This window comes from Dipteris shenzhenensis, chromosome 23, assembly GCF_047967505.1.
Source record: "Dipteris shenzhenensis isolate YYH24624 ecotype China chromosome 23, Dip_SZ_1.0, whole genome shotgun sequence".
NCBI classification, from domain to species: Eukaryota; Viridiplantae; Streptophyta; class Polypodiopsida; order Gleicheniales; family Dipteridaceae; genus Dipteris; species Dipteris shenzhenensis.
The window spans coordinates 18,543,510-18,564,907 of record NC_141618.1 but is presented as its reverse complement, the minus strand read 5'-3'; the positions used below and the strand labels follow the sequence as shown (position 1 = coordinate 18,564,907).

Sequence of the window (21,398 nt, the reverse complement as noted above, 5' to 3'; positions counted from 1 at the left end):
AACTACCATTCTCTGGTACACTTTCAGAGCTGTCCTGCATGATTATATTCATCCTTTCTTCACACCTCTTTGAAGCCTTAATTAAGCTTTATCTGTCCTTGTTCTGAAAAGTAAAAAGGGGGGTCAAAGAAAAGGGGTTTCTATGTGGATTTCTAGACCGTGTCTTCTCTTTTTTCTAGCTATTGCAACTCTCTTCCTATGGCCTTTAAGAAAATCTTGTTCATATCAATAGCCCTCAATTATTATTGTAGCTTTCTAAACACCCAAAATCATCCATACAAAAATTTTAATCTTATCCTAGACATAAAGTAGCTGGAAACAAAGGGTCAGCCTTAAACCAAGACTTAATGTTTTTTCCTATTTCTCATCTAATCTCATCCCAATTGGATTGTGATTTGAAAGGGGAAGGGATTTTAGAGTTACGCAATCACAATGCATGGTCTCATCATCACTAAGTACCTTGGATAAATAGAACCTATCAATATTGGCCCTTCTATGTGAATTCGCAGCCTAATTATTTATCTAGGTCAAAGAAGTTCTCTTTGAAACATCTATCAATTCTGCAATTTCCTTGAGCTATTTCCATGCATCAAGTTCACTTCTCCTTAAGATATTTCCAATCCCCTATAATATGTCAATTCTGCATTCCACCATGTTGAGATATCCATTATAATGGAGATGTCTCTGAAAGGACAAGCGTCCCAAAGTGGTGTCCTAACTCTTACTGAGGTAGGAGCATAGATGGAGAAGGTCTCACAAGACAACTCTTATATAAATATTCAATCCCTATCCCTTTTAGACCTAAAGTTGAGATGCTTCTTACAATATTACTTCCAAGTACATGCTACTTCAAGGGCTCCTCCTTTTCCATCCGTGTGGTCTGTAATGAACCATCTTCTCATATTGTTTACCTGTTGTAGTTACCATCTAATCTTTTCTCCGTCTACCTTCACTTCCTATAAAGCTAAGAAGTCATGTTCAGATTCTAAACCATGTTCTTGGAATAAGTGGATTTAGTTCGTTGGTCAATCCTCGCACATTATGCATAGATATGTTCAACAAATGTTTTGTGAACCTCTTTTCTTGAGCTGAAATACCTTTGATTTCTCTCATCCTTTCTTTATGTGTTCTTTTCTCCTATTGGGTGGTTTTGTTCTCTACCTTGTTCCCCCTTCCTCCTTTGACAATTGGGAAGGGCAGGCCTTCATTTTTGCCATTGGATTGTTCTACTTTCTCAAGCTGATCTTCAAAATACTAGGAGTTTGGAACTATCTCTTCTATTTCCTCTCCCTCAGAACTATCAGAACCTCTTGTCATTTCCCTATCCATCCATAAGCTCAATAGCACTAGTGGATCTACGACAAGGTCCATAAGCATGCATGCCTAGGAATACCTCAATGGATTCACAAACTTTTTGGTTTCAAATCCTAGAAAGTTGCCAAGTGGGGAACACAACGTCTCAATTTGAGGAAATAGGGAGAGGAAAGTTTGGGAATTCTACCCAAATAGAATTTGGATAGTGGGAGCATGTCTGAGTTGAAGGCTACAAAATTTGAATAAAGAGAGGCTGATTATGAATAGTCTAGGTTCTATTCTTGATTACTGTGCTTTCCAGAATTGCCTTCTCAAAAAGGAAGATGATGAATCTATTTCTCACAAATCCATTGCTCATAACTACTGTGCCTTCCTTGGACCACATATTTAAACTCACCCACCTCTCCAAAAACACCATTGTTGGGGGAAATAGACCATGGATGTATCTTGCTACTGCATTTGAGTTCATCCATCTTGTTCTTTTGTTAAGCAAACTAGAGTCCACTTTACCTCCACTTTACATAGGGAAAATTGCCTCAAAATGTTTTCCATCCTTTTGAATAGTCTCTTGTCTTGAACTGTCGGATCTATGTTCTTCATTAGCAACAACGCTTAGACAAGGAGGCAATTTATTGAAGATTTTCCTGATGTTGGTGTTAAGCAGGGTCTCGAGAATGTTGAGTCTTTGAAAAAAGTTTTCAATCCACCTTGGATGGCTCCGGCATAAGAGTAATTTCCTTACCATCATAGATGATTGCACATTCTTGTATCTTTTGGGCAGCTCTATGTCCTTATTTTTGGGTCCAAACATTTTTGTAGCTTTAGGCTTTTGACATATCTCTGAAGGGAGTCGGCTTGCTCCTAAAGGCCCTCCAAGTTCAGCAATGAACCGCTTGCTTGCATCATATTCTTCAGATCCATGTAGCATGTTGTTTCCTTTGAAATGCTGAGAAAAGCTTATGAACGAGACAAACTACCCAAGAATGTCTTCCTCATCCCAAATCTGCATGTTCGCATCTAGCAAATAATTTCCATGATCTTTCTTATTCTCCACTTGTGCCAATAGTCTTTTAGTTCTCTCCTCCCCATGGTTTGTCTTAGCCTTATCAATGTCAGTCCTATCATGCACACTCACTAATGGAGACATTACACACTTTACCCCCTTGCATTGCTAGGAGAGCCCATCTCTTGCTCCGAAAATACTTTTTTTCCCATCACTCCTAAATTTTTTCACCTTCGGGAAATTTTGTTGTGGACAAGTACTAAAGCATGCCCTCATAGTCACTTTCAAGGATACACATTGCAAAAAGATGAGCATTTGGTAGCCGATATTGACTCCTTTTTCTTTCCCTAGTGTAGAAGGTTAGTTAAGTGCAAAGACTTTGTGATGGCCAAATTCTAGTAGCTCTTGATTGTCCATGCATTGGAGATGGGCCGAGGAGATGATGACGCATGGTGAAGCAAGATGGTAACATGTGGCAAACAAACACCATGCCAAAAAAAAGAAAAGAGAGTCAACTGCAGCACGCCTTCGAAGACTCAAACTTGCAATCTCCCTACTCTAAGGGCCATGCTCTAACCACTCCGCCAAGAACCTTGGTGAGTTGGTTGTTTTTCATCTATATAATGATATTACATCCAACATTACACTTTCACACATATGTGAAGGAAGTCATATATATAGGTACCACAAAGGGAAGTCTACACATACTCTGCTCTAAACAAAGGATAGAGAGTAAAGGGGAAAAAATGGTAGAGTTTTCCATTCACCATTTTAAAGGAGATTTCAACATGTGGCAAAGATAATCCTCAAGTCTTTAGCCTTTCACATGTATGTATGAAATTCTTTATAGGATATACACATACACAAAGACACCCAATGGCAAAAGATGCACCTTTGGTCACCAAAATTAGGCTCTATTTCGTTTCACAACTACAATAATTCATGTTTTTATGAATCAACTAGATGAAAGAAAAAGGAAAAGCACAATAAAGAGATAGTTGGATGACGAAGACAAGGAAATTCGAGGGATGCAACATAAAAAAAACCACAAAGAATGGAAGCACCATTGTGGTATATCATTTCATGCACTTGAGATGAAAACAAGACCAACAACAAGGATATTAACAAAAGGCATCCGCATGATCACATGTTCATAGACAAGATAAAGTACCGAAAGAGGTCCCATGAAGACATGGACAATTGAGAAGGGGGTTGATGTTGATGGTAAAAAAGAACCAAGAGACAATTTAGAGATGAAGACCAAAGTATGGACAAAATAAATACTTTTAGATAGAGGGCTATGGAGGACACATGTATCGGAATAGACTTATAGTGAGTGGACTAGTGAGGTAGTGGATGTGAGGAGCTATAGTTTGATAGGATCTTGGGAGTGAGAGGGGTTTTCTTGAAACATCTATTGGCCAAAGAGAAAAGGGCGTGAATGTCAATGTGTAAAGACCCTGGGGCATTCACGCTCTAAAATCCTAGAAAAAGCGTTCGAGAAACAATGTATTTAAAATACACCGAACTTTGAAATTTTACATTTTTTACATTTTACATGGCTTGTAAGTCCGCGAAACTAAAACATCCCCTTCCTTTAAAGAATGAATTGTCTTACATTTTGTATTGAGTGGCCTACCTAGTGTAAAGAGACCCTTCCTTGTTAGGCAAAATACTTTCTTACTCTTGTTCTTGCTGATGGCATGGGATGTCTTTCTTCTATTCTCCCTTTCTTTAATTCTCCATGTAGCTTAGCTCTTTCTCTCTCTTGTTTGGGAAGCAGGAGTATAACGTTAAAGGTTTCCAATGTTGGTATGATGGTCTAGATGATCTCCTCTAAGTTACAGCAATAACTTTGACAAGGATAGGGTGTGCCATCTACATGGCACTCCCTTCATGCTTATCATCTACAAGTATTAGCACTTCCCTTGCACCTCTTGCTAGCATAGTATTGTGATGCAGTGCGCTAGGACTGCCTATGAGATAGATCTGATAAATAGTCCCATATGATCTAAATCCAATCTCTTTACTGATATAGATCTCTTTCTCTATGATAAATGTCACAAAAGTCACATTCCTTATGTGACTAGATATTGTTGTAGCTTTTTCCCTTCACTTGCTTGGATCTTCCATTTCAAGATGATACTGGCTCCTTCCTCAACTTGCTCAGCCCGCTCTTTGACATCACAAGCATTCATGCTAAATTTTTGTCCTAAATCTCTATTATGAGGTTCTTCTTGCTAGAATGTAGGAATTTACTTTTGTCCAAATCCCATATCGCATCCCATCGCTGCATCTACTATGCCCTAGTATTATAAAAAAATGATGGTCTTAGAACGAGCTTACAATATATCATTCCTCAAACCATTGGGACACTATTGATTTAGGATGCAACCCAAATTAATGCATTAGACTCTCATTTAATGATGCTAATAAACTTACCAGCTCTGGCATCTAATGACTCTTTACGTCTAGCAACCTTCTTGTGTCCTCTATAGCCTTAGTTTTAAAATTTTGCAACCTATTTGTGTTCTCTATTGTGGCATGGCCTCCATCTCTCTCTTTAGACATGCCATTTGTGTTCTCTATTATGGCCTCTATCTCTCTTTAGACATGCTATCTATAGCCTTTGTTTTTAAATTTGTAACTTATACGTGTTCTCTATTGTGTCTCTATAGCCTAAATTTCAACCTATCTATTTCTAAGTTGTGGCCTCCATCTCTCTCTTTAGACATGCTATTTATGTGCTCTACAAGCACCTAGTTAACTAGCTCATATTATGTCTTTGTTAACATAGTATGCTTGTGCATAAATCTAGATTCATTGTGACTTATTGCCATCTGCAAATGTTTGAAAATTGCCTGTAATGATAAATGTATTCTTTCTTGCCATCTGCAAATGTTTGAAAATTTCCTGTAATGATAAATGTATTCTTTCAGTACACTATGGTTTTCTTTATATTGACAAATCATGCCATAAATGGAGCAATAAATGGAGCAATATGGAAGTTGATAAGATCCTTGTGTTTACATTATCTTGGTTCCTCAATTTGGCTTTTACTAATTTACAAGTCAACTTATGGTTGATAGGTTGCATGAATTCCACACCAACCTTTGATTGAGGATTTATCTACATCTTCATTGGTTTGTAAAGCCTAGAGAATTGAGTATAATCCTAGAATAATACATTCAATCCTAGAATATGTGTGCTAGACATAGTTACCAGCTGAAACAGATATGGGAAAAACCAGGGAAACGGAGTTTCCAGCCCCTGCTGAAACAAAAACAAAAGAAACAGCAATATGGTACAATTTATGTATGAAAATTTATTTTTTATACATAATAAAATTATCAATAGGGTGAAATTATACATAGTACAATTATTTATACTTGAAGCATCATGCATGCTTCTATGATTCTAAATTCCTATGATGATTGATCTATCTAGTATCATCTATTATCCATGAATGATGCTTCAATAATAAACATGTGTCATGTACTAAATTCCAAGTTCTAACTTCTAACAAGTTTGAAGTTACAACAATATGAAGTTTGAGAGGGAGCATGGAGAGGTGAGAGGGAGGATGGAGAGGTAGAATGAGGATGGGAAGGTGAAAAAGGATGGAGAGGTAAAAGGAGTCGGAGGAGGATTAGAGGTAGAAGGAGGGTGGAGAGCTAAGAGAGGAGAGGTAGTGGAAGGATGGAGAGCTGATAGCAGGCTGAGGATGGAGAGTAGCTGCCAGCCTGTAGGATGGAGAGGGTGGAGAGTAGGCTGCAGCCTATAGGGCGGAGAGCAGCATGCAGGATGGAGGGATGGAGAGGATAGCAGGCTGCGGGTGCCAGGGCCCAAGAATCAAAGATGGATAAGCTGGAGAGCAGCATCATGGGGGGCGGAGGATTAGAGGTAGAAGGAGGATGGAGAGGTAAGACAGGAGAGGTAGTGGAGGGATGGAGAGCTGAGAGCGGGCTGAGCATGGAGAGTAGCTGCTATCCTATAGGATGGAGAGGGTGGAGAGCCGGCTGCAACCTGTAGGGCGGAGAGCAGCATGCGGGATGGAGGGATGGAGAGGAGAGAAGGCGGCGGGTGCCAGGGCCCAGGAATCAAAGATGGATAAGCTGGAGAGCAGCAGCTTGGGAAGCAGTGAAAACGACGACAGGAGGCGACGAATCGGTAAAAAATAGTTTAATCTGCCAGCCTGTAGGATGGAGAGGATGGAGAGCAAGCTGCAGCTTGTAGGGCGGAGAGCAGCATGTAGGATGGAGGGATAGAGAGGAGAGCAGGCTGCAGGTGCAAGGGCCCAGGGATCAAAGATGGATAAGCTGGAGAGCAGCAGCATGGGAGGCGGTGAAAATGACAACAGGAGGTGATGAATCAACAAAAAATGGTTTAATCAAAAGAGGGCCAAAAAAAAAAAAATCAAAAGAGGGACACACACGCACACGCACACGCACACGCACATGCACATGCACATGCACGCGTACACACACACACACACACAGAGTACATAGAGTGATTATGAAATGGCATTTCAGGAAGAAACACAGTTTTTGTTTCTGTGTTTTCATTTCCGAGCCAAAAACGGTGGTTTCTGGTAACTATAGTGCTAGACATAGTAGATGTGATGATCTCTTAGGGCTATTTAATTTTTAACAAACAAGACTCCTTGTATTTAAATGCCTGGTTGTGAAGGAAAAAGGAAACAAGAGACAACTAGCATCGACTTGATGTAATGGAAAGAGGGATTCCTTATTACCATCAAAAGTAAGGCTATGGTTTAACTTAAAGGGTCTTGTTAATGTCTAGAAGTAAAATTTACAGTTTACATGGGGAAGAATCTCTATGTGGGAAGGCTAAGGAATTTCTTTGTGTATTGTATGGCAGCATGTTATGTGTCCTCAAGAAGGTGTGGGGGCTTGTATGTCTTCAGGAAAATATAGTGTCTACTCATGAGTTTTTTCTCAAAAAAGTTGCTTCGATGTCAAAACAATTTACGCAGAAATTATGGGTCTTTTAAAGTTGAGGTTCCATATTTTACCTCAGATGACCTTGCAGCACGAGGCTTTCAAATTGAGGGAGCATTTGGCTTTCATGCAAAAGGAACTAAGGTGTGACCTATCTTTTGCACTGATTGTCCTAAGCTTCTATGCCATCGAAGATTTCGTCGTGGCCTGTTGTTGATCAGTCGCTTGATGCACTATAACGGCATTATTACTTAACGCTTTTTAAGCTTTTGATAATACTGTAGGTACATGATGGGCGAAAATCTGGAAGGATTGTCACTGAAGGATTTGCAAAAGCTAGAAAGACAATTAGAATTTGGCACAGACCGTGTGAGGGCAAGAAAGGTTAGCAGTCTACTCTGAACAGACTTTGTGTCTGCTTGCACTAAAATCAAATTAGTCTTTCACCATCCTTAACTTTCTATAGAACGTTGCTAGCCTTTGTTCCTCATCGTGTTCAATTTTGGTTAAACTTCTGGGCAGACTCAATTGCTGATGGAAGACCTGCAAGACCTTAGTAAACAGGTCAGTAATTATTTTTGTCTCTGGCTGATTACAACCGACGCTCGCTACCTTGCTGGGGTGTTTGAATGGCGGTGATTGTGTGATTGCGTTGTCATCGTTTTCACAGCGTTTGACTCGTCTCCTCAGGAGGGTCTGCTTTCTGTACAAAATGAGATGCTTAGAACGAAGGTACGCCAATCTCATGTCGTTGCATGGGGATTTGGGCTTGCAAATAATGAAGCGTCTCTGAACATTAGTTTCCTTGACCTTGAAGCCAGATGGACAGGATGCAAGGCAATCCTACGTTGGCAGCAGATTCTCACGAATCCTCTAGTATAAAGGCGTCCTTGAGGGCAGGGGTCTTAATGGAAAAACCTCCTGTTTCAAGCATAACTGCTGCCGAAACAACCTTACAACTTGGGTCTAGCTTCTCAGGTTTTGTCCCCCCCCTCTCTCTCTCTCTCTCTCTCTCTCTCTCTCTCTCTCACATATTGATCTCTCCCAAGTCCAATATCTAGTGTAGATAATGCTTAAACTCAAAATGCTTGTCCAGCAGGTTGAATTTCTATCACCTCGACAGCAAATATGTTGCCTGCTGTAATGATCCACCCGACAACTCTGATGGCTGATAGCTCCTTGGTAGTATTTTCCTTCGCTTTGAACTAGTTACGTATCCTTGTATTAAGGCTTTAGTCAAAACAAAAGAATAACGTCCTTCGTGATTATACAAGTTTCCTTATCTTCTCATTAAACCTCCTTGAGAGTTTGGGCCTAAGAGGCTTTAACATTATTATATTCCTTTCTTTAAATTCATTTTGTATTGTTGGCTTTTCCAATATGTAATACATTTCTATAATTGGTAGGACAAATTGACCATCTCTAAAGATGTCACGTAATTTGCCAATATGTATACTTCACGGCCTAAATATCATCATAAAACAACACTACTTCACAGATTTTCATTCTTTGGAGTCAACTTTTACTTGAGAAACTTTGTGGTCCTTTATAGGCTCGTATTGCATAAAGTGTTCTTTACGATAATATGTAAGTTATGGGTTTAATTCTACATTCACCAAATGAGACCTATATATCCACTTGTTTGCTTCAAGAAGAATGTATATGATAAATCCTGGGGGGAGTCACTATGTATAAAACCTCCATATCACGTGCATTAAAGGAATAATTTAAAAATCCCTTATCTGTAAAAAAATGCACCATTTTAAAAATAACCTTCTTATGAACTCCCGAGGATAAATCGAAAGTTGCACATGAAAACCCAATAAAAAGAGACGTTGCTTTGGAAAACATCAAAACCATCATGAGTTAAGCAAAGCCTTCATGTCGTAAACAATCAAAATGGTTTCAGGAGAGGAAAATTGCTATCAAGCTGTAAACTATAAAGCCTAAAGGAATCTATTGCTAAATGAAATATGCTCAAAGTGTAAGGTTTATAGTTTGCTAGCTCTATTTGGATAGATACCCACTACTCTTTTGGGAGTGCTGCATCACTTGGAGCAGCAAGAAACAGGAACTTGTCTCTTTTTAGCATCAATAACATTGAGACTCTTTTTTTGTATAAAAGTTATATAATGAAAGATCTCGTCTTTTATCCATGACTTTAAGTTTTTTATTCTACTGCCAACGTCTCACGAATTTGTTCAATAGTAATAAACTCGATATGTGGCTTCTTCCCTTTTTATGTATTCTAGTTAACTAGTCGGCAAGGGTTTAATGCATATTACTTCGTTACATTAATGACACAATTGCCTTTTGGGCCACTAGAGAAATACAAATGCTACTAAAGGTAGAAATAAAGAAGATCAATCAGGTTTCACCTTCGCTAAAAAGAGTTGTCTATGGTGTAAATCTCTTGCTAGTTCTAGAGAAGCATGATTGTAGAGCCTCTATTACTAAACCTAAATAGTGTGCTATTGTGACAAGTGTCCCAATTCCAAGATACATAGCTTGGATAATTAAGGTGCACATGTTTCACACCTTTGGACTTAGAGAGTACTAATGTGAGTGCTAGACTTAGAGAGACAATAGGGTCTTACTTTTTTTAATGATCGCCATAGGGAGTTATACCACACTAGTCTATGGTCTTTGTTTATTAGACCCATATAAAAAATTGATCAATTTATTGATATATACAATACTTGGTAAATTTTATAATGGATAGTAAAAATTTATAGTAGTCTTTGAGCCACAAATGGCAATTTATAAAATGATGTGTTAAAATGTATGGTTTTTTAACAAGTGTAGTTTACTAAATTGTGGAGGATGTGGACATTAGCTTTGTTATAGAATGTGCATTTAACTTTATAAAATGTGAAGCGTGTGTGTGTGTGTGTGTGTTTTCACTATATATAAAAAGTGTGAGTGTGTGTGTGTGTGTGTGTGTGAGAGAGAGAGAGAGAGAGAGAGAGAGAGAGAATGAGAGAAAGAGACATAAAATGTCATGTATTATAGAAAAAAAACAAGATTTCAAAGGGAATTTCATTATAGATTGCCTCATATGTCTCTTCAATGAAATAGTACATACCATTAACATACTGTTAGCTAGATACGACTACAATGAAACTAAGATTCTGTGAGCACATTGCTAAAATGAAGTTAGCGTATTATTAACATAAGGCTAATGCTGTTAGCATACTACTCACACTTTAGTCATATGTGTTATCATATTGCTAACATAATACTCATTAGCATACTATCAACATATTTCTAGCTACTATATTGTTAACATTTGGCTAGCTAGCATATTGTTAACATATTATTAATTAACATCTTTCTAAGTAGTTAGCTAACAAACAAGGCATTAAAAGTACTTTGAGTACTGAAAAATTATATATTGAATTCTAAAGGTCATGCTAATATTTACACATAATTTCTATAGCTTAGTTGGACACACAACTAAATGATTGGAAGTAAATAATTTAACATACTACATTGTCTTTATTAGAGATAAATAGAATGTCCTCGGGGGGTTCATCTCCAAAAATTTAGTGTACCACGTGCATTCAAAAGGAGGGGTATTTTAATCCCATGTTTGGAAAAATTTTAACACAATTATAATAATAGTAAGGGTTTTTTAATTAAAATTTATAAAAAATTCGTTAGTTTATAAGTAAAGAGGGGTGGCTTTATTGAGGAAAAAAATCTAGTTGAGGGATTTTTAAAATATCCCTTGAACACACATTATACCTAGGATTTCTTAGTAGTGCACCTCCCGAGAGAATGTCATTGCTATACAACACATATTTAATGTTTAATATGACATTTGAGTGCCATATGGCACATGCAAAGAATAATCTACATGATGTATTGTGCTATATAGCATAAGCATAAAGAATATAGCATATTTGGTGCCAACATAGTCAAAAAATATGGAAAGATAACAAACTAAACATACATTTTGCATCATTCTATCTTTTGTATGCATCATTAGCCTACCTTGGCCATGCATCATCAACCTACCTTACTTGTGCATCATGAACATTTGCATTATCAAGCTTCTCACCATGTAGCCTCATCAACATATAACCACCATAAAATATTTATGAACTTAAACAATAATAACCATGGAAACTTTAAAAGATAGTAAACATGAAAAGGATCAAAAGTGTGCTCATTGTACATTGCAATTGTGAATAAAATAACACATTATATTGCAAAAAATTCCCAAAGGCTACATGGTAAGATGTGGAGATATCTTGTAAATAACATGTCAAGTATAATGTACTTTATACAATGTCATTGAAATATGAATTTCTTGAACATGGATTTTTTGGGGCTTTTTGCGCATGAAGTGAGACAAGGGAACATCATCATTGGTGACTTTTGGAGATCTCAATGTCATATTTGGTGACCTTTTTAGACCTCAATGCTTCATTAATCATATTCTCCATAGCCACCTTGACATTCATTGGTGGCTTGGTTGATCCAACCAATTCTTTTCCATCCCTGTCAAATTCTTGCGGGAACCTTCTTCATTTGTCTAGCCAATGGCCTTCCTTGCCTTACAGTTTTACCATGTAGAAACATCGAACTTGAAGATCTCAAGGGCCTTGATTATGCATCATCACTATGTCAAACAAGTTGACATTTTTAGGCAGAGTTTTTCATTTTCCACACATACTTTGCACTGTATCATGCACCAAACATAGCGCCTATACTTTGCACTATACTATGGACAAGTGCTTGTCTTATGTCTGTATACTATCCACATGCAATTTGCATTGTATCATCCAACATTACACTGTATCATTCAAACTGGCCTATGGCCATCCTTTGTAAATATATTTTCACATAGATATATATATATATAGTGGCTCGGGTTTTTCCCTTGTACTCCCCAAGGGTTTTTTCATCCGTAGCTAGAGGGTCTAGTTTGAGTTGGGGTGTTAGAGTTATATATAGCTTGCCCTAACTCAGCCTAGTCCTCAACTATATATATGCCTATGATCTATGAATAGAATCACTTCCTTGGGAGCAACTCTTGTGTCCGTGTCTCTCCTCTTTCTCTTCCTCTCAACACCCAAGAGTTTAGGTGTTGAGCATGTGCAAGATGAAAAAACCAAATTAAGAGAGTGTAAGATTCATACCTTCACTTGTTAATGAATTGGTCTCAATATGGAGTGATCATAAGTGATCTCCAAAAAAGTGGAGTCTATATCTTTTTTTTTCTTGTGTTTGTTTCTCCTTCACTTGCATGAGAAAATTAGTTAGCTATAAAAACAAAAAATTATTTAAATGAAATAATAATAAAAGAACAAAAAGAGGTATGTGATTTCACAAGGATTTCATAACAACACAATGCATCCATAGACGTGCTCGATAGATGCACAAAATAGTGGTCTTGTCTGTAAGCACTGATAAACTAAATAAAAATAATGGCGTGTCTATTTGCATGATTATTATTGCATCTATCAGCACGGTTATACATGTGTTTAATAGTGCATCTACACTGTATAATAGACACGCATTTAGACGCATTTATAAACATACAACAAAGTTTAAAATTGTACTGTAGGTTGATAAATGTGCATCATTGCTTTCCAAACATTGCCTATGATTACCAAGCACCTAATTTAATAAAAATAGCAATGCTATGCACGTGCCACACACCATAATATGTCTTTTTCCAAATGCACATATACAAAAATTAAGTGAGGTGAGGAGAATGAGACAATACATAAAATAGTTTTGCCAATATGTAAAATTTGGATGATACAATGATGGGCTACGGTTCAATCTCATCCTCAATGAGATCAACCCTTACCAAACTATCTACTTCAATATCCAGACCAATGTGGAGATCTACAAATACATTCAGCCCACTACTACTTGTGCTCCTGTGCTCATCGAAATTAGCATCACCAATGGTACGCTCATCCTCATGGGTAATGGCTTGAATATATGTATCTCCTATGTCCTCCTCTCTTGTATCACAATCATCATCACCTCCATGGCCATGATCATCCTCCATTTGCTCCATATTAGTAAATGTACTATACATCACTTTGGAATGCAGCATAATAGGTATGGCATGCCACCACCTATTATTATCCACCATTGGTTGATAGATAACCTATTCAAATACAAATACAAGTTCATTTCCTAGCGTTGAAGGTATCAAATATAAATAATTGAGCATTTTTATATATGTGTAGAGTACATGTTCACATTGTTACGGTAGTACTAGTGTGCCCTTCTTGCTTGCCAAAACTTTGTGAAGTTGATAATAGTAACAAAGCCACTTGCATGGCATTTGATTGTTGCATTAGGGCCTCTTTCCACCACATCCTTAAATTAGTTGACATCCAAAACATACACAAAGAAGCGTTGAAACTCAATCTTAATAATATCTTAGATTATGTCACAATAATCATCCATAGCTCCATTGACTCCCTCAAAGCTAGCAATGATGCCGCAATCTTGTTTGTTTCTCTTATCATAAATCTGTTGTGTTCGAAAATGCTTACCCTCATGCCATATAGCATTGAACATAGTACACTACACCAAGACAAAATCAATTGAATAAGCAATCTAAATTATTAAAAGTTCCTAAATTATGCATAACATTCTATATACCAACCTTTTGCATGCATCCTATAGCATACTCCCATTCTTTCATTGTGATATGCATCCCCTCATCTCTCTCTTCTCTCTCCATTTCGTCAAGTAGCCAATCAACATGAATATACTTTGGAAGTGCTCTTAGATTCTTAGGGTATGGCACACGAGATCCATGGTGTGTATGAAAGAGGGCCCTTTCTCCATGTCTTCGTGCCTTTGCATCCTCATATCTTGTCACCCATCTTTTCATCACATCACTATTAAGCATGCAATAGAGGTTTAGATTATTAAGAAACTCCATGTCCATTAGTTTGCTCTATCCTTTCCCTTGAGGCACAATAGAGGTCATCCTTAGGTCTTCTTCCACTACTACACACGGATCCTATTGCGACGTTTACGTATCGACGTTTAGTGCCCGCTTAGCATTAATCATCAGTATGAAAAGTGAGTTTCGTAAATCGTCGCTATATAGCGACTGTTGCTGAAAGTCGCTATATAGCGACTTTTAAAAGTTGCTATATAGTGACACTGATACAAAATATTATAGCGACGTTTTTACAGAGGTTTTTTTTTTTTTATAGGCCTTAAAAGTTAGTTTTTTCCAATGACAAATTTTTTTAAATTGTCATACATGTTTGAGCTCATAGAGAATAAAAAAATGAGAGCATGTACATCAAGCCTTTGAAGCTTATATATTCATGTCCAAGTTTGAGATGAGAAAAATCAAATAAGAGCATTTACATCAACTGTTTCATCTTGAGCCAAGTCTAAGGCACAAGCAAGTCTATCTCCAACTCTATACCGAGTTGATCTCCTATATCATCATCGTACTCTAGCATCGTACGTTCACCTAAAAGTATTTGATCATCTTCTTCAATAAAGCTTAAGTGTGGTGATTGATCTTGATGATTGTTGTCTTCTTCGTCAATATTGTGATCTCCATCCTCCTCCTGTGCGATGCCATTATGCGCATCTTCCTCTTGGCTCATATGGTGATCTACATCTTCTTCACTAGATTCATCAATTGGATCTGGCATTGGTAGTGGCATCTCCTGCACAATCTGCGGGAATCCTCAATGTGTGATCAGTGGACCGATGAGATGCATGCCATGTCATCAACTCCGCTATGGATTTGCATCGAAACATGTGTTGTATTCTTGCAATGATGGGAAAGTGTCTTAAGACCTTTACCGGTATCCGCTCACCCTGCAAGTCATCTCTATATCATTGTTCCCCACACTTTGGACAACTAGCCAAATCTCCATGCTCATGACAAAAGAGAATACAATCATTACGGTAAGCATGGATGGTATCAAAATCCATACCCACCGTTGTTAGCATCTTTTTCGCTTCATCTCTTGATGCGGGCATGGTATTTGGTGCAAGCAACATCTTCTGGAGCAACCTATGACAAAGACACTATCCAAATGATGATTCTCAAAACAAACAATATCCAAATAATGAGTCAAATTAATGCAAGGGCTAACCTCATTAAGGCCGAGACACTTGTATCCGACCACCCATACTGTACTTGTAGATTCAAGATTGAGAGACAAGCACGTAGTTTAGACATCCTAGCACCCTCGTACAATTGTGTTGATTGCAACTCTTGCATTTTGACCTCAGACTCTGACATCACGTGTACGTGGAATGTAGTGCCCCTAAAAATGGAATCCATCATGTCGACCATACCCTCGTCGTCATCCGAGAGACTATAGTCTTGTTGAAAGTGAGAAGGTATATGTGTACCCTCGTCACCCTCCTCATCCTGTTTTAAGATTTCGTGTAAATATAAGATCTTCTATTTCCTGGTATACAATAAGATTGCGAACTTAAATAGCTTTGACTTACCGATGATCCATTAACATGTGCAACACCAACGGGGGGTACTGGTTCCGGCTCCTCCCCATACATCCGCAAGTGGCACATGATAATACGACGTTGATGTTGTACTTCTCGCTTGCAATGAGTGCAATGTTAGTATAACCTCTCCGTAAGCCACTTCGTGCTCCCGGGCGTTGGCGCATCATCTGACGAGCTTCCACTCGTCCCTTCCATCTACACTTATAAAATCACAACATAAGCATGAAGAGGAGATATTGACAATTATAAAATAGCATGTTTGAGCTTCTCTTGAGGCCACATTAAAAAGTGACAGTAAGTGTCGCTATATAGCGACGTTTTTAATTAAAAACGTCACTATATAGCGACGAATAAGCGTCGCTATATAGTGACGCTGTGGGTTAAAACCCGAAACGCTAAACGCACGGCGTTTTCTTCAAACTATTCCCTAATCTCTCAAGTAAGCAACCCAAAATCTCCTCCCACCTATTTTTGACGACCTCTCACCTATTCCAAGCAACCTCCCACTCTATTTTCCACTCCTCACCCTTCTCGTACCTCTTGTACTCCCTCTCTATCCTTTTCCCTCTTTGGTTTTTTGAAAGGAAGTTCTTTAAGAGGTGAGTTTGTTTCAACAATGTAGGTTGTTTGTTTGTTAGCTTTAGTTTTGTGAGTGTTTCTTCTTGTATTGCTAAACCTGTAAACTAGTTTTCATGCTTGTTTTGAAAGGATTGAAACAAAAAACGAGATTTCAAGAAAGAAAGAAAACTCATCTCTTTTTTCTGTATTTCTCTTCCTTCTCTTTCTCCTTGTCTCCTCAATCTCCTCCTTTCCTTGTCTCCTCAATCTCCTCCCTTCAAGAAGTTGCTTTTGTAATCTCCTCCTTTTACTAACATCTTATTTGAAAAAATGGATTTTTTTCTCTCTTTTGTAGGGCCAGTCCACTACACCGAGCGGGACATATGTTTTCAGGTAAGTGCTTCCTCTTTTTTCCATTTATTATTTTTGTTATTTGCATTGGCCTGCAGCTAGCGCCTTAAGCGCTAGCTGCAGTGATGGGCATAGGAACCCTCTCTTCCCCTCCCAATCTTTCCTTCTTCCCCCTTCTCTTATTCTTCTTTTTCCCCCTTCTCTTTTTTCCCTCTTCTCTTATTCTCTCTTTCCCCCTCCTCTCTTTTCCCTTCTCTCTTTCCTTTCCCTCTTATTCTCTATTTCCTTTCCCTCTTATTCTCTTATGCTTATGCTTCTCTCATTCCCCCTTCTCTCTTTCCCCCTTCTCTATTTCCCCCTTCTCTCATTCGCATAAGCTCATGCTCATGCATGAGCTTATGCTTATGCTAATGCTTAAGCATAAGCTCATGCTTATGCTCATGCATGAGCATGAGCTTATGCTTAAGTTTCATGCTTCTATTTCCGCATGAGCATGAGCTTATGCTTAAGTTTCTGCATGAGCTCATGCTTATGCATGAGCTTATGTGGAAATAGAGAATGAGAGAAGCATAAGCTCATTCTCTATTTCTGCATAAGCTCCTTCTCTTTTTCCGCATGAGCATAAGCATAAGCTCATGCTTATGCTCATGCATGAGCATGAGCTTATGCTTAAGTTTCCGCATAAGCTCATGCTTATGCGTGAGCTTATGCGGAAAGCTCATGCTTATGCATGAGCTTATGCGGAAATAGAGAATGAGAGAAGCTTATGCTTCTCTCATTCTCTATTTTTGCATAAGCTCCTTCTCTTTTTCCGCATGAGCATAAGCATGAGCTTATGATTATGCTTATGCCTATGCATAAGCATAAGCATAAGCTCATGCTTATGCTCATGCATGAGCATGAGCTTATGCTTAAGTTTCCACATGAGCTTATGCTTAAGCGGAAATAGAGAATGAGAGAAGCTTATGCTTCTCTCATTCTCTATTTCTGCATAAGCTCCTTCTCTTTTTCCGCATGAGCATAAGCATGAGCTTATGCTTGTGCTTATGCTTATGCATAAGCATAAGCATAGCTCATGCTTATGCTTATGCTCATGCATGAGCATGAGCTTATGCTTAAGTTTCCGCATAAGCTTATGCTTATGCATGAGCTTATACGGAAATAGAGAATGAGAGAAGCTTATGTGGAAACTCATTCTCTATTTCCGCATAAGCTCCTTCTCTTTTTCCGCATGAGCATAAGCATGAGCTTATGCTTATGCATAAGCATAAGCATAAGCTCATGCTTATGCTCATGCATGAGCATGAGCTTATGCATAAGTTTCCCCGTTCTCTCTTTTCCCTGTCTCTATTTCCCCCTTCTCTCATTCCCCCTTCTCTATTTCCCCCTTCTCTCATTCGCATAAGCTCATGCTCATGCGGAAATAGAGAATGAGAGAAGCATATGCTCATGCTTATGCTTCTCTCATTCTCTATTTCCGCATAAGCTCCTTCTCTTTTTCCGCATGAGCATAAGCATGAGCTTATGCTTATGCTTATGCTTAAGCATAAGCATAAGCTTATGCTTATGCTCATGCATGAGCATGAGCTGATGCTTAAGTTTTCGCATAAGCTCCTTCTCTTTTTTCGCATGAGCATAAGCATGAGCTTATGCTTATGCTTATGCTCATGCATGAGCATGAGCTTATGCTTAAGTTTCCGCATAAGCTCATGCTTATGCATGAGCTTATGCAGAAATAGAGAATGAGAGAAGCTTATGCAGAAACTCATTCTCTATTTCCACATAAGCTCCTTCTCTTTTTCTGCATGAGCATAAGCATGAGCTTATGCTTATGCTTATGCTTAAGCATAAGCATGAGCATAAGCATAAGCTTCCGCATAAGCTCATGCATAAGCATGAGCTTATGCGGAAACTTAAGCATAAGCTCATGCTCATGCATGAGCATAAGCATAAGCTTATGCTTATGCTCATGCATGAGCATGAGCTTATGCTTAAGTTTCCGCATAAGCTCATGCTTATGCATGAGCTTATGCGGAAATAGAGAATGAGAGAAGCTTATGCGGAAACTCATTCTCTATTTCCGCATAAGCTCCTTCTCTTTTTCCGCATTAAGCATGAGCTTATGCTTATGCTCATGCATGAGCATGAGCTTATGCTTAAGTTTCCGCATAAGCTCATGCTTATGCATGAGCTTATGCGGAAATAGAGAATGAGAGAAGCTTATGCAGAAACTCATTCTCTATTTCCGCATAAGCTCCTTCTCTTTTTCTGCATGAGCATAAGCATGAGCTTATGCTTATGCTCATGCATGAGCATGAGCTTATGCTTAAGTTTTCGCATAAGCTCATGCTTATGCATGAGCTTATGCGGAAATAGAGAATGAGAGAAGCTTATGCAGAAACTCATTCTCTATTTCCACATAAGCTCCTTCTCTATTTCCGATGCTTATGCTTAAGCGTAAGCATAAGCATAAGCATAAGCTCATGCTTTTGCTCATGCATGAGCATGAGCTTATGCTTAAGTTTCTGCATAAGCTTATGCTTATGCATGAGCTTATGCGGAAATAGAGAATGAGAGAAGCATAAGCTCATTCTCTATTTCCGCATAAGCTCATTCTCTATTTCCCACTCTATTTCCCCCTTCTCTCATTTCCCCCTTCTCTCCTTCTCTATTTCTGCATAAGCTCATGCTTATGCTTATGCGGAAATAGAGAAGGAGAGAAGCATAATAGAGAATGAGAGAAGCATAAGCATATGCTTCTCTCCTTCTCTATCTCCGCATAAGCTCATTCTCTATTTCCGCATAAGTTCCCCCTTCTCTCATTCTCTATTTTCTCATTCTCATTCTTTTCTTTCCTTTCCATCTTCTTTCCCTCTTTCCTTTCCCTCTTCTTTCTTCTTGCCTATGCTTATGTTTGCTTTTTTGTTTTCTGTTTTCGTGTTTGTGTCTATGTTAGATATGGGATCACGTCGCTCATCCGATGAGTACGGACAGCCTCGTAGGAGGAGAGCTCACGATCTATATGCTCTAGAGGACTTTGATTCCTCTCAGGCGACTACCCCGAGGACTCCGACTCCTCTCGGACCTAGCACTACGACTACCCCTGGTTCGACTTCTCTTCCACGTAGCACTACGACTACCCCTCGCGGAACTCCTTTGCTAGCCACGCATGGCTTTGTCGGGAGTGCCGACGAGTTTGTAGTGCAGATGAGCGATGAGGAGGCAGCGAGATTCTTCTCTCTGCTCTCTCAGAGGACCTCAATAATTCCTTCCCCTACACCGACGGGTGGACGTACTACCCAGCCATCCCCTCGCGCCCCTTCGACCGCGAGATCATCACCTGTGCATGCCTCTCGCAAGGGAAGGAAGAGTAGGACGGGCGGCTCTGTAAAGAATAAGGGAGAGAGATAGGAGACTCAAGTTCAGCTTTCTTCACAACACACAAAAGAGAGAGGACACAAGGTTGGAGGGTGAAGCCTTTCTTCACTTTTGCACACAACAACCATACAATAGAAGAGGGAAATACCCTATATGTCAAACCCTAGAATACGTGGTTCATATGTGAACCCAAACCAAAAACATACGTGGTAGTCTAACTACACCACGAGTACAACTAACATAGGCGGTGACATAAATGATAGTCATCCAGGAGATATATCGGGGATAGAGCTTGATATCTCAACACTCCCCCTCAAGCTCAAATCCATCTCACGTACACCAAGCAAGCTCCTAAATCTGCGAAGCTTCTCGGTACCCAATGCCTTCGTAAAAATATCAGCCACCTGCTCCTCAGTGCTGACATAGACAAGATCAATCTCACCAGCTAGAACCTTCTCTCTCACAAAGTGATAATGCACCTCAATGTGCTTCGTTCTAGCATGATAAACTGGGTTATTAGCAAGCATGATGCTGCTAATGTTGTCACAATGAATGACAACTGCTGCATGAATTGACTGTCCCATATCTGCAAGTAGCTTCCGTAACCAAGCTACCTCACATGCAGCCATTGCTGCACCCCTATACTCAGCCTCTGTGCTCGACAAGGCAACTGTTGGCTGCTTCTTGCTGCTCCAACTGATGGCACCACTCCCAAGGGAAAACATAAAACCACTAATAGATCTCCTGTCTGAGACACTACCAGCCCAGTCAGCATCTGTGTATCCATGTACCTGTAATGCACACCCAGCTTCATAAAACAATCCATAATGCAATGTGGACTTCACATACCACAGTATGCGCCTAGCCACATCCAAATGTGGCTTCCTCGGTGCCTGCATAAACTGACTCACCAGCCCCACAGCATAGCTCAAATCTGGTCTGGTTATAGTCATGTAAATCAAGCTACCTACTATGCGCCTGTACATAGTAATATCTTCAAGAAGCTCACCTGTCTCTGCATTGAGCTTCACATTCTGCTCCAATGGAACAGAGATAGGCTTACAGCCTGTCATCCCATATTTGGACAGCATGTCCAAACCGTATTGCCTTTGCAACAGCCATATCCCACTCGGGGATCTAATAACCTCAATGCCCAAGAAGTAACGCAGCTCTCCCAAATCCTTCATCTCAAATTTCTGCTTCAACAGCAGCTTCACTTCATTAATGTCTGCATCACTATCACCTGTAATAATCAAGTCATCAACATAGATGACTACAAGCACAATCCCTCTGTTTGTCCTTTTCACATAAAGTGAAAAATCTGAATTGGAAATCTGAAATCCAATAGT

General features: G+C 39.1%; 1 protein-coding gene across 1 annotated transcript in view; it reads left to right on the top strand.

The window, feature by feature from the left end:
- Positions 1-21,398, top strand: part of LOC147887079 (agamous-like MADS-box protein AGL11) — a 176,550-nt gene that overhangs the window by 32,717 nt on the left and 122,435 nt on the right. The window contains exons 3-8 of the mRNA XM_087394183.1: positions 7,358-7,422; positions 7,563-7,662; positions 7,801-7,842; positions 7,969-8,010; positions 8,100-8,256; positions 8,375-8,751. Coding sequence (XP_087250309.1) covers positions 7,358-7,422; positions 7,563-7,662; positions 7,801-7,842; positions 7,969-8,010; positions 8,100-8,256; positions 8,375-8,382 — 414 coding nt within the window. The 3' untranslated portion in view covers positions 8,383-8,751. Of the gene's footprint in view, positions 1-7,357; positions 7,423-7,562; positions 7,663-7,800; positions 7,843-7,968; positions 8,011-8,099; positions 8,257-8,374 lie in introns of the transcript that reaches the window.